At 49.0% G+C, this 15,070-nt stretch overlaps 1 protein-coding gene across 1 annotated transcript in view; it reads left to right on the forward strand.

The window, feature by feature from the left end:
• adamtsl5 (ADAMTS like 5) overlaps positions 1-15,070 on the forward strand; it is a 70,093-nt gene that overhangs the window by 34,135 nt on the left and 20,888 nt on the right. Inside the window, exon 7 of the mRNA XM_038994638.1 lies at positions 10,868-10,988. Coding sequence (XP_038850566.1) covers positions 10,868-10,988 — 121 coding nt within the window. The remainder of the gene's footprint in view (positions 1-10,867; positions 10,989-15,070) is intronic.

The following is a 15,070-nucleotide window of genomic DNA, read 5'->3' on the forward strand; positions in this document are numbered from 1 at the left end:
AGGAGCCCTTTCAGGGACACACACTCTCACACACACCTCAGTAATAGGGTTCTCCCATCCCACACACACACCTCAGTAATAGGGTTCTCCCATCCCACACACACACCTCAGTAATAGGGTTCTCCCATCCCACACACACACCTCAGTAATAGGGTTCTCCCATCCCACACACACACCTCAGTAATAGGGTTCTCTCATCCCACACACACACCTCAGTAATAGGGTTCTCTCATCCCACACACACACACCTCAGTAATAGGGTTCTCTCATCCCCCACACACACACGTCAGTAATAGGGTTCTCTCAACCCCCACACACACACACCTCAGTAATAGGGTTCTCTCATCCCCCACACACACACGTCAGTAATAGGGTTCTCTCAACCCCCACACACACACACCTCAGTAATAGGGTTCTCTCAACCCCCACACACACACACCTCAGTAATAGGGTTCTCTCATCCCCACACACACACGTCAGTAATAGGGTTCTCTCAAACCCCACACACACACACCTCAGTAATAGGGTTCTCTCATCCCCCACACACACGTGTCAGTAATAGGGTTCTCTCAACCCCCACACACACACACCTCAGTAATAGGGTTCTCTCAACCCCCCCACACACACACCTCAGTAATAGGGTTCTCTCAACCCCCACACACACACACCTCAGTAATAGGGTTCTCTCATCCCCCACACACACACACCTCAGTAATAGGGTTCTCTCATCCCCCACACACACCTCAGTAATAGGGTTCTCTCAACCCCCACACACACACCTCAGTAATAGGGTTCTCTCAACCCCCACACACACACCTCAGTAATAGGGTTCTCTCATCCCCCCCCACACACACACCTCAGTAATAGGGTTCTCTCATCCCCCCCCACACACACACACACCTCAGTAATAGGGTTCTCTCATCCCCCACACACACACACACACCTCAGTAATAGAGTTCTCTCATCCCCCACACACACCTCAGTAATAGGGTTCTCTCAACCCCCACACACACACACCTCAGTAATAGGGTTCTCTCATCCCCCACACACACCTCAGTAATAGGGTTCTCTCATCCCCCCCCACACACACAGCTCAGTAATAGGGTTCTCTCATCCCCCACACACACACACCTCAGTAATAGGGTTCTCTCATCCCCCACACACACCTCAGTAATAGGGTTCTCCCATCCCCCCCACACACACACCTCAGTAATAGGGTTCTCTCAACCCCCACACACACACCTCAGTAATAGGGTTCTCTCATCCCCCACACACACCTCAGTAATAGGGTTCTCTCATCCCCCCCACACACACCTCAGTAATAGGGTTCTCTCATCCCCCACACACACACACCTCAGTAATAGGGTTCTCTCATCCCCCACACACACCTCAGTAATAGGGTTCTCTCATCCCCCACACACACACACCTCAGTAATAGGGTTCTCTCTACCCCCACACACACACACCTCAGTAATAGGGTTCTCTCTACCCCCACACACACACACCTCAGTAATAGGGTTCTCTCAACCCCCACACACACACACCTCAGTAATAGGGTTCTCTCAACCCCCCCACACACACACCTCAGTAATAGGGTTCTCTCAACCCCCACACACACACACCTCAGTAATAGGGTTCTCTCATCCCCCACACACACACACACCTCAGTAATAGGGTTCTCTCAACCCCCACACACACACCTCAGTAATAGGGTTCTCTCAACCCCCACACACACACACCTCAGTAATAGGGTTCTCTCATCCCCCACACACACACCTCAGTAATAGGGTTCTCTCAACCCCCACACACACACACCTCAGTAATAGGGTTCTCTCAACCCCCCCACACACACACCTCAGTAATAGGGTTCTCTCAACCCCCACACACACACACCTCAGTAATAGGGTTCTCTCATCCCCCACACACACACACCTCAGTAATAGGGTTCTCTCATCCCCCACACACACACCTCAGTAATAGGGTTCTCTCAACCCCCACACACACACCTCAGTAATAGGGTTCGCTCATCCCCCACACACACACCTCAGTAATAGGGTTCTCTCATCCCCCCCACACACACACCTCAGTAATAGGGTTCTCTCATCCCCCACACACACACACCTCAGTAATAGAGTTCTCTCATCCCCCACACACACCTCAGTAATAGGGTTCTCCCATCCCCCCCACACACACACCTCAGTAATAGGGTTCTCTCAACCCCCACACACACACCTCAGTAATAGGGTTCTCTCATCCCCCACACACACCTCAGTAATAGGGTTCTCTCATCCCCCCCCCCCCCCCCCCACACACACCTCAGTAATAGGGTTCTCTCATCCCCCACACACACACACCTCAGTAATAGGGTTCTCTCATCCCCCACACACACCTCAGTAATAGGGTTCTCCCATCCCCCCCACACACACACCTCAGTAATAGGGTTCGCTCAACCCCCACACACACACCTCAGTAATAGGGTTCTCTCATCCCCCACACACACCTCAGTAATAGGGTTCTCTCATCCCCCCCACACACACCTCAGTAATAGGGTTCTCTCATCCCCCACACACACACACCTCAGTAATAGGGTTCTCTCATCCCCCACACACACCTCAGTAATAGGGTTCTCTCATCCCCCACACACACCTCAGTAATAGGGTTCTCCCATCCCCCCCACACACACACCTCAGTAATAGGGTTCTCTCAACCCCCCCACACACACACCTCAGTAATAGGGTTCTCTCAACCCCCACACACACACACCTCAGTAATAGGGTTCTCTCATCACACACACACCTCAGTAATAGGGTTCTCTCATCCCCCACACACACCTCAGTAATAGGGTTCTCTCAACCCCCACACACACACCTCAGTAATAGGGTTCTCTCATCCCCCACACACACACACCTCAGTAATAGAGTTCTCTCATCCCCCACACACACCTCAGTAATAGGGTTCTCCCATCCCCCCCACACACACACCTCAGTAATAGGGTTCTCTCAACCCCCACACACACACCTCAGTAATAGGGTTCTCTCATCCCCCACACACACCTCAGTAATAGGGTTCTCTCACCCCCCCCCCCCCCCACACACACACCTCAGTAATAGGGTTCTCTCATCCCCCACACACACACACCTCAGTAATAGGGTTCTCTCATCCCCCACACACACCTCAGTAATAGGGTTCTCCCATCCCCCCCACACACACACCTCAGTAATAGGGTTCTCTCAACCCCCACACACACACCTCAGTAATAGGGTTCTCTCATCCCCCACACACACCTCAGTAATAGGGTTCTCTCATCCCCCCCACACACACCTCAGTAATAGGGTTCTCTCATCCCCCCCACACACACCTCAGTAATAGGGTTCTCTCATCCCCCACACACACCTCAGTAATAGGGTTCTCCCATCCCCCCCCCCACACACACCTCAGTAATAGGGTTCTCCCATCCCCCCCACACACACACCTCAGTAATAGGGTTCTCCCATCCCCCCCACACACACACCTCAGTAATAGGGTTCTCTCAACCCCCACACACACACCTCAGTAATAGGGTTCTCTCATCCCCCCCACACACACCTCAGTAATAGGGTTCTCTCATCCCCCACACACACACACCTCAGTAATAGGGTTCTCTCATCCCCCACACACACACACCTCAGTAATAGGGTTCTCTCATCCCCCACACACACACACCTCAGTAATAGGGTTCTCTCATCCCCCACACACACCTCAGTAATAGGGTTCTCTCATCCCCCACACACACCTCAGTAATAGGGTTCTCTCAACCCCCACACACACACCTCAGTAATAGGGTTCTCTCATCCCCCACACACACCTCAGTAATAGGGTTCTCTCATCCCCCACACACACCTCAGTAATAGGGTTCTCTCATCCCCCACACACACCTCAGTAATAGGGTTCTCTCATCCCCCCCACACACACACCTCAGTAATAGGGTTCTCTCATCCCCCACACACACACGCCTCAGTAATAGGGTTCTCTCATCCCCCACACACACCTCAGTAATAGGGTTCTCCCATCCCCCCCCCCCACACACACCTCAGTAATAGGGTTCTCTCAACCCCCACACACACACCTCAGTAATAGGGTTCTCTCATCCCCCACACACACCTCAGTAATAGGGTTCTCTCATCCCCCACACACACCTCAGTAATAGGGTTCTCTCATCCCCCCCACACACACACCTCAGTAATAGGGTTCTCTCATCCCCCACACACACGCCTCAGTAATAGGGTTCTCTCATCCCCCACACACACCTCAGTAATAGGGTTCTCCCATCCCCCCCCCCCCCCACACACACCTCAGTAATAGGGTTCTCTCAACCCCCACACACACACCTCAGTAATAGGGTTCTCTCATCCCCCACACACACCTCAGTAATAGGGTTCTCTCAACCCCCCCACACACACACACCTCAGTAATAGGGTTCTCTCATCCCCCACACACACACACCTCAGTAATAGGGTTCTCTCATCCCCCCCACACACACCTCAGTAATAGGGTTCTCTCATCCCCCCCACACACACCTCAGTAATAGGGTTCTCTCATCCCCCACACACACACACCTCAGTAATAGGGTTCTCTCATCCCCCACACACACACACCTCAGTAATAGGGTTCTCTCATCCCCCACACACACACACCTCAGTAATAGGGTTCTCTCATCCCCCACACACACACACCTCAGTAATAGGGTTCTCTCAACCCCCACACACACACCTCAGTAATAGGGTTCTCTCATCCCCCACACACACCTCAGTAATAGGGTTCTCTCATCCCCCACACACACCTCAGTAATAGGGTTCTCTCATCCCCCACACACACCTCAGTAATAGGGTTCTCTCATCCCCCACACACACACACCTCAGTAATAGGGTTCTCTCATCCCCCACACACACACACCTCAGTAATAGGGTTCTCTCATCCCCCACACACACACACCTCAGTAATAGGGTTCTCTCATCCCCCACACACACCTCAGTAATAGGGTTCTCTCATCCCCCACACACACCTCAGTAATAGGGTTCTCTCATCCCCCACACACACCTCAGTAATAGGGTTCTCCCATCCCCCCCACACACACACCTCAGTAATAGGGTTCTCCCATCCCCCCCACACACACACCTCAGTAATAGGGTTCTCTCATCCCCCACACACACACACCTCAGTAATAGGGTTCTCTCATCCCCCACACACACACACCTCAGTAATAGGGTTCTCTCATCCCCCCCACACACACACCTCAGTAATAGGGTTCTCTCATCCCCCACACACACACACCTCAGTAATAGGGTTCTCCCATCCCCCCCACACACACACCTCAGTAATAGGGTTCTCCCATCCCCCCCACACACACACCTCAGTAATAGGGTTCTCTCATCCCCCACACACACCTCAGTAATAGGGTTCTCTCATCCCCCCCACACACACACCTCAGTAATAGGGTTCTCTCATCCCCCACACACACACGCCTCAGTAATAGGGTTCTCTCATCCCCCACACACACCTCAGTAATAGGGTTCTCCCATCCCCCCCCCCCCCACACACACCTCAGTAATAGGGTTCTCTCAACCCCCACACACACACCTCAGTAATAGGGTTCTCTCATCCCCCACACACACCTCAGTAATAGGGTTCTCTCAACCCCCCCACACACACACACCTCAGTAATAGGGTTCTCTCATCCCCCACACACACACACCTCAGTAATAGGGTTCTCTCATCCCCCCCACACACACCTCAGTAATAGGGTTCTCTCATCCCCCCCACACACACCTCAGTAATAGGGTTCTCTCATCCCCCACACACACACACCTCAGTAATAGGGTTCTCTCATCCCCCACACACACACACCTCAGTAATAGGGTTCTCTCATCCCCCACACACACACACCTCAGTAATAGGGTTCTCTCAACCCCCACACACACACCTCAGTAATAGGGTTCTCTCATCCCCCACACACACCTCAGTAATAGGGTTCTCTCATCCCCCACACACACCTCAGTAATAGGGTTCTCTCATCCCCCCCCCACACACACCTCAGTAATAGGGTTCTCTCATCCCCCACACACACACACCTCAGTAATAGGGTTCTCTCATCCCCCACACACACACACCTCAGTAATAGGGTTCTCTCATCCCCCACACACACACACCTCAGTAATAGGGTTCTCTCATCCCCCACACACACACACCTCAGTAATAGGGTTCTCTCATCCCCCACACACACCTCAGTAATAGGGTTCTCTCATCCCCCACACACACCTCAGTAATAGGGTTCTCCCAACCCCCCCACACACACACCTCAGTAATAGGGTTCTCCCATCCCCCCCACACACACACCTCAGTAATAGGGTTCTCCCATCCCCCCCACACACACACCTCAGTAATAGGGTTCTCTCATCCCCCACACACACACACCTCAGTAATAGGGTTCTCTCATCCCCCACACACACACACCTCAGTAATAGGGTTCTCTCATCCCCCCCACACACACACCTCAGTAATAGGGTTCTCTCATCCCCCACACACACACACCTCAGTAATAGGGTTCTCCCATCCCCCCCACACACACACCTCAGTAATAGGGTTCTCTCATCCCCCCCACACACACACCTCAGTAATAGGGTTCTCTCATCCCCCACACACACCTCAGTAATAGGGTTCTCTCATCCCCCACACACACCTCAGTAATAGGGTTCTCTCATCCCCCACACACACTCCAGCAGATGGAGATGATTGGAAATTCAATTCTCTCCCCTGAGGTTGAGGCTTTGGTCATTAGTACATTATGGTCCTCTATCAAATCCCAAAATCAAAACGTCTGTCTGTCTGTCTGTCTGTCTGTCTGTCTGTCTGTCTGTCTGTCTGTCTGCAGAGAAGTGTAGGAGTGTGAAAATTAGCATGTTGGTCTTTATGTCTGTGTGTGTGCTTATATGTCTTTGTGTGAGTTGATGTGTATGAGTGGATTTATGGGGCGTGAGGTCAGCGGTGGCCCTAAACTGTCTGAGGTCCCAGGAGGCGTGGTCTAGGACAGGAAGCAGATGCAGAGTCCAGCTGGTCTGGAAGGCGGCGTGACACAGATTGAGTTCAGGCCCACACTACACATAGCAGCCTGGACTAAATATGGTGTGTGTGTGTGTGTGTGTGTGTGTGTGTGTGTGTGTGTGTGTGTGTGTGTGTGTGTGTGTGTGTGTGTGTGTGTGTGTGTGTATATTCATGTGTACAATAAAGAGTGCCTCATGCACTCAGGTAGCTTGTTGTGTTGATTCATATACTGTTGCGTACACAGATTCACTGTGTGTGTGTGAGGGGTAGATAATTATATGTTTCCTAGATTGCTGGTCTCTACTCTAGAACCTCCCACTTGATTGGTTTTCTCTGTACTGCAGGAGGAACATACAGATTGTAATCTGACTGGGGTGTAGCAAGCAAATGACCCCTTTACACACACACGCACGCACACGTGCATGCGCACACACACACACAGACGGAGACACACACACACACACACACAGACGGAGACACACACACACACACACACACTCAAACATACACAAAGGCCCACTTGAATCTGGAGAGAAGATAAAAATGTGTCGCCCCTGAACAAGGCAGTTAACCAACTGTTCCCCGGTAGGCCGGCATTGTAAATAAGAATTTGTTCTTAACTGACTAGCCTGGTTAAATAAAGGTTACATTTCAAATGTAAAAAAATCTTCTCTCTCTGAGTGTTTAATATAATAATTATTATAATAATGATTTCTATTTATATGATGCTTTTCACCAGGCTTCAAAGTGCTTTGTAGGGTTGTTTTTCTCCTCTCATCTCTCTTTTTTCTTCTCTCCTCTCCACGTCTCTCCTCTCCACGTCTCTCCTCTTCATGTCTCTCCTCTCCGCGTCTCTCCTCTTCATGTCTCTCCTCTCCGCGTCTCTCCTCTTCATGTCTCTCCTCTCCGCGTCTCTCCTCTTCATGTCTCTCCTCTCCACGTCTTTCCTCTTCATGTCTTTCCTCTTCATGTCTCTCCTCTCCACGTCTTTCCTCTTCATGTCTCTCCTCTTCATGTCTCTCCTCTCCACGTCTCTCCTCTTCATGTCTCTCCTCTCCGCGTCTCTCCTCTTCATGTCTCTCCTCTTCATGTCTCTCCTCTCCGCGTCTCTCCTCTCCACGTCTCTTCTCTTCATGTCTCTCCTCTTCATGTCTCTCCTCTCCGCGTCTCTCCTCTCCACGTCTCTCCTCTTCACGTCTCTCCTCTTCATGTCTCTCCTCTTCATGTCTCTCCTCTCCGCGTCTCTCCTCTCCGCGTCTCTCCTCTCCATGTCTCTCCTCTCCATGTCTCTCCTCTTCATGTCTCTCCTCTCCGCGTCTCTCCTCTCCATGTCTCTCCTCTTCATGTCTCTCCTCTTCATGTCTCTCCTCTCCGCGTCTCTCCTCTTCATGTCTCTCCTCTTCATGTCTCTCCTCTCCACGTCTCTCCTCTTCATGTCTCTCCTCTCCGCGTCTCTCCTCTTCATGTCTCTCCTCTTCACGTCTCTCCTCTCCACGTCTCTCCTCTTCATGTCTCTCCTCTTCATGTCTCTCCTCTCCGCGTCTCTCCTCTTCATGTCTCTCCTCTCCGCGTCTCTCCTCTTCATGTCTCTCCTCTCCGCGTCTCTCCTCTTCATGTCTCTCCTCTCCGCGTCTCTCCTCTTCATGTCTCTCCTCTCCGCGTCTCTCCTCTTCATGTCTCTCCTCTCCACGTCTTTCCTCTTCATGTCTTTCCTCTTCATGTCTCTCCTCTCCACGTCTTTCCTCTTCATGTCTCTCCTCTTCATGTCTCTCCTCTCCACGTCTCTCCTCTTCATGTCTCTCCTCTCCGCGTCTCTCCTCTTCATGTCTCTCCTCTTCATGTCTCTCCTCTCTGCGTCTCTCCTCTCCGCGTCTCTCCTCTTCATGTCTCTCCTCTTCATGTCTCTCCTCTCTGCGTCTCTCCTCTTCATGTCTCTCCTCTTCACGTCTTTCCTCTTCACGTCTCTCCTCTCCACGTCTTTCCTCTTCATGTCTCTCCTCTTCATGTCTCTCCTCTCCACGTCTCTCCTCTTCATGTCTCTCCTCTCCGCGTCTCTCCTCTTCATGTCTCTCCTCTTCATGTCTCTCCTCTCCGCGTCTCTCCTCTTCATGTCTCTCCTCTTCACGTCTTTCCTCTTCACGTCTCTCCTCTCCACGTCTTTCCTCTTCATGTCTCTCCTCTTCATGTCTCTCCTCTCCACGTCTCTCCTCTTCATGTCTCTCCTCTCCGCGTCTCTCCTCTTCATGTCTCTCCTCTTCATGTCTCTCCTCTCCGCGTCTCTCCTCTTCATGTCTCTCCTCTCCGCGTCTCTCCTCTTCATGTCTCTCCTCTTCATGTCTCTCCTCTCTGCGTCTCTCCTCTCTGCGTCTCTCCTCTTCATGTCTCTCCTCTTCACGTCTCTCCTATTCTCTCCTCTCGTTGTCTCTCCACGTCTCTCCTATTCTCTCCTCTCCACGTCTCTCCTATTCATGTCTCTCCTCTCCACGGCTCTCCTATTCTCTCCTCTCCACGTCTCTCCTCTCATCGTCTCTCCACGTCTCTCCTCTTCATGTCTCTCCTCTCCGCGTCTCTCCTATTTATGTCTCTCATCTTCATGTCTCTCCTATTCTCTCCTCACCTTGTCTTGTCTCTCCACGTCTCCCCTCTTTTCTTCTCTCCTCCATCACTCACCAGCTTCCCTTGTCACCAGTCCCTCTTTGTGCCTCTGTGGTATATCCAAGTAAATACTTTCAAATACTATACAAAATAGGGCAGGTTTGTGTGTACATGGACTTTCCCGTGTGTGTGCATGCATGCGTGAGTGCATATCTGTGTGTGAACTCTGTCACAGAAGGTACATTGGGGCCACTGGTGTCTTTCCAAGCATCCGGACAGCACCGGCCTCTCTATAGAATGGTTAGAGTGCCGGTTTTCAGGTGGTATCTCGGGGTGCTGTATTTGGTTTTCAGGTGGTATCTCGGGGTGCTGTATTTGGTTTTCAGGTGGTATCTCGGGGTGCTGTATTTGGTTTTCAGGTGGTATCTCGGGGTGCTGTATTTGGTTTTCAGGTGGTATCTCGGGGTGCTGTATTTGGTTTTCAGGTGGTATCTCGGGGTGCTGTATTTGGTTTTCAGGTGGTATCTCGGGGTGCTGTATTTAGTTTTCAGGTGGTATCTCGGGGTGCTGTATTTGGTTTTCATGTGGTATCTCGGGGTGCTGTATTTGGTTTTCAGGTGGTATCTCGGGGTGCTGTATTTGGTTTTCAGGTGGTATCTCGGGGTGCTGTATTTAGTTTTCAGGTGGTATCTCGGGGTGCTGTATTTGGTTTTCAGGTGGTATCTCGGGGTGCTGTATTTGGTTTTCAGGTGGTATCTCGGGGTGCTGTATTTGGTTTTCAGGTGGTATCTCGGGGTGCTGTATTTGGTTTTCAGGTGGTATCTCGGGGTGCTGTATCTGGTTTTCAGGTGGTATCTCGGGGTGCTGTATTTGGTTTTCAGGTGGTATCTCGGGGTGCTGTATTTGGTTTTCAGGTGGTATCTCGGGGTGCTGTATTTGGTTTTCAGGTGGTATCTCGGGGTGCTGTATTTGGTTTTCAGGTGGTATCTCGGGGTGCTGTATTTGGTTTTCAGCCTTGATTTTTTTTGTTGCTTTGTCTGTTATGTGTGTCTGGTTTTATGTTCATTGTCTCTGTGTTGTCTTTTTCTGTGTTGTCTGAACGTTGCCTGTGTGTTGTCTGAACGTTGCCTCTGTGTTGCCTGTGTGCTGCCTGTGCATGTCTGAACGTTGCCTATGTGTTGTCTGTGTTGTGCAGACACCGGGCTGTGACCTGATCCTGGGCTCGGACCAGCAGGAGGATGCCTGTATGGTGTGTGGAGGACAGAACTCCACCTGTCTACACCACAGGAGTGTGTACCAGAATGCACAGGGAGCAGGTACACATGCGCGCACACACACACAACCTCGAAGCATAGACAGAGCAAACAAAATGTCAAAGGCTGACACACTGAATGTACAAAACATTACAAACTTCCTAATATTTGGTTGCACCCCCCTTTGCCCTCAGAACAGCCTCAATCTGTCGGGCATGGACTCTACAAGGTGTTGAAAGCGTTCCACAGGGATGCTGGCCCATGTTGACTCCAATGCTTCCCATGGTTGTGTCAAGTTGACTGGATGTCCTTTGGGTGGTGGACCATTGATTCACACAGGAAACTGTTGAGCGTGAAAAACCCAGTAGCGGTGCAGTTCTTGACTCAAACCGGTGCGCCTGGCACCTACTACCATACCCCGTTCAAAGACACTTCAATCTTTTGTCTTGACCATTCACCCTCTGAATGGCAGACATACACTATCCATGTCTGAATGGTCTCAATGCTTAAAACCCCTTCTTTGATCTGTCTCCTCCCCTTCATGTACCCTGATTGAAGTGGATTTAACAGGTGACATCAATAAGGGATCATAGAATTCACTTGTATGTCATGGAAAGAGCAGGTGTTTCTAATGTTTTGTACACTCAGTGTATATGTTTAGTCAAAGCTGGATTCATGAAGTTTCGATAAGGGAACACTAATGGTACTTGCTGCACTCTAACAGAATGTACATAAATGCACTCTCTCTGTGTGTGTGTGTGTGTGTGTGTTCTGAGGGTCAAAACAGAGGCCCCCTCTAAGCTCTGGCCCTCCGCCACGGAATTCTCAACCTAAGTGATTCCTGCAGGACAGTGACCGAGTGTTCAAGCAGCAGAGAAAGGCACACACACACACGGACACACATGTGCACTCTGTCTCTATCAAAGGCAGACACAGGCACCCAAACAAGAATACACAAGAATAAATCCCCCCTCCCCTCCACACAGACACACGGCCAACACCTCTGGCGTGTGATTTGGCACTGCGCACCATTCTGAAACAGAATCCTCTCTTGAGCTGGCGCCGCGTGTGGGCACAGTGACTGAAGAGAGACTGTACTGCTTCATGATGGTTCAGCTTGAGGAGACAACATGGAGATAAAGGAGGCTTTGTTTGAGTGCCTGGGCAGCCTAGGAGGACTTGCCGGGTTTTCTCTCCTCCTGCAGCTGTGTGTCCCAATGAGGCATAACAGATTTGATGCCGCTGGGCGTAATCATTGCTTCCCACAGGGTCAAAAGCCAAGGGCCCAGAGAACTCATCACGGTCAAGCTATACATACATTTATATTCTAGTCATTTAGCAGACGCTCTTATCCAGAGTGACTTACAGTAGTGACTTCATACATGTGTCTTACCTTTTCTAACTCTATAAGATCTTCTTAAGGGCAGGCACGTCTGGTGTGCAGGTGTTTGTTCCAGCCCAGTACTAACTCACCAGATTCAAATAATCATCAGTCAGGCTACATCAGTCAGGCTATAACTCTGTAATGTTAACCGGAGGTGGAACAGAACCCTAACTCAAAGTTGATAACTCAAAACATACAGCTGAACTCTACAGGATAGGCACCTTTGTGGCCAAATTGTGTGAAGATCTTTGTTCCTAGCACTAACACAAAAATACATCTAGATCAGTTTCATAACTCTACAGCCCTGTGCAGATCTACCAAATACATCTAGATCAGTTTCATAACTCTACAGCCCTGTGCAGATCTACCAAATACATCTAGATCAGTTTCATAACTCTACAGCCCTGTGGTGATCTACCAAATACATCTAGATCAGTTTCATAACTCTACATCCCTGTGCAGATCTACCAAATACATCTAGATCAGTTTCATAACTCTACAGCCCTGTGCAGATCTACCAAATACATCTAGATCAGTTTCATAACTCTACAGCCCTGTGGTGATCTACCAAATACATCTAGATCAGTTTCATAACTCTACAGCCCTGTGGTGATCTACCAAATACATCTAGATCAGTTTCATAACTCTACAGCCCTGTGCAGATCTACCAAATACATCTAGATCAGTTTCATAACTCTACAGCCCTGTGCAGATCTACCAAATACATCTAGATCAGTTTCATAACTCTACAGCCCTGTGCAGATCTACCAAATACATCTAGATCAGTTTCATAACTCTACAGCCCTGTGGTGATCTACCAAATACATCTAGATCAGTTTCATAACTCTACAGCCCTGTGCAGAGCTACCAAATACATCTAGATCAGTTTCATAACTCTACAGCCCTGTGCAGATCTACCAAATACATCTAGATCAGTTTCATAACTCTACAGCCCTGTGGTGATCTACCAAATACATCTAGATCAGTTTCATAACTCTACAGCCCTGTGGTGATCTACCAAATATATCTAGATCAGTTTCATAACTCTACAGCCCTGTGCAGATCTACCAAATATATCTAGATCAGTTTCATAACTCTACAGCCCTGTGCAGATCTACCAAATACATCTAGATCAGTTTCATAACTCTACAGCCCTGTGCAGATCTACCAAATACATCTAGATCAGTTTCATAACTCTACAGCCCTGTGGTGATCTACCAAATACATCTAGATCAGTTTCATAACTCTACATCCCTGTGGTGATCTACCAAATACATCTAGATCAGTTTCATAACTCTACAGCCCTGTGCAGATCTACCAAATACATCTAGATCAGTTTCATAACTCTACAGCCCTGTGCAGATCTACCAAATACATCTAGATCAGTTTCATAACTCTACAGCCCTGTGCAGATCTACCAAATACATCTAGATCCGTTTCATAACTCTACAGCCCTGTGGTGATCTACCAAATACATCTAGATCAGTTTCATAACTCTACAGCCCTGTGGTGATCTACCAAATACATCTAGATCAGTTTCATAACTCTACAGCCCTGTGGTGATCTACCAAATACATCTAGATCAGTTTCATAACTCTACAGCCCTGTGCAGATCTACCAAATACATCTAGATCCGTTTCATAACTCTACAGCCCTGTGGTGATCTACCAAATACATCTAGATCAGTTTCATAACTCTACAGCCCTGTGGTGATCTACCAAATACATCTAGATCAGTTTCATAACTCTACAGCCCTGTGGTGATCTACCAAATACATCTAGATCAGTTTCATAACTCTACAGCCCTGTGCAGATCTACCAAATACATCTAGATCAGTTTCATAACTCTACAGCCCTGTGCAGATCTACCAAATACATCTAGATCAGTTTCATAACTCTACAGCCCTGTGCAGATCTACCAAATACATCTAGATCAGTTTCATAACTCTACAGCCCTGTGCAGATCTACCAAATACATCTAGATCAGTTTCATAACTCTACAGCCCTGTGGTGATCTACCAAATACATCTAGATCAGTTTCATATCTCTACAGCCCTGTGCAGATCTACTAAATACATCTAGATCAGTTTCATAACTCTACAGCCCTGTGGTGATCTACCAAATACATCTAGATCAGTTTCATAACTCTACAGCCCTGTGCAGATCTACCAAATACATCTAGATCAGTTTCATAACTCTACAGCCCTGTGGTGGTCTACCAAATACATCTAGATCAGTTTCATAACTCTACAGCCCTGTGCAGATCTACCAAATACATCTAGATCAGTTTCATAACTCTACAGCCCTGTGGTGGTCTACCAAATATATCTAGATCAGTTTCATAACTACAGCCCTGTGCAGATCTACCAAATACATCTAGATCAGTTTCATAACTCTACAGCCCTGTGGTGGTCTACCAAATACATCTAGATCAGTTTCATAACTCTACAGCCCTGTGCAGATCTACCAAATACATCTAGATCAGTTTCATAACTCTACAGCCCTGTGGTGGTCTACCAAATATATCTAGATCAGTTTCATAACTACAGCCCTGTGCAGATCTACCAAATACATCTAGATCAGTTTCATAACTCTACATCCCTGTGCAGATCTACCAAATACATCTAGATCAGTTTCATAACTCTACAGCCCTGTGGTGGTCTACCAAATATATCTAGATCAGTTTCATAACTCTACAGCCCTGTGCAGATCTACCAAATACATCTAGATCAGTTTCATAACTCTACAGCCCTGTGCAGATC

The sequence above is a fragment of the Salvelinus namaycush genome, chromosome 1 (assembly GCF_016432855.1).
Source record: "Salvelinus namaycush isolate Seneca chromosome 1, SaNama_1.0, whole genome shotgun sequence".
NCBI classification, from domain to species: domain Eukaryota; kingdom Metazoa; phylum Chordata; class Actinopteri; order Salmoniformes; family Salmonidae; genus Salvelinus; species Salvelinus namaycush.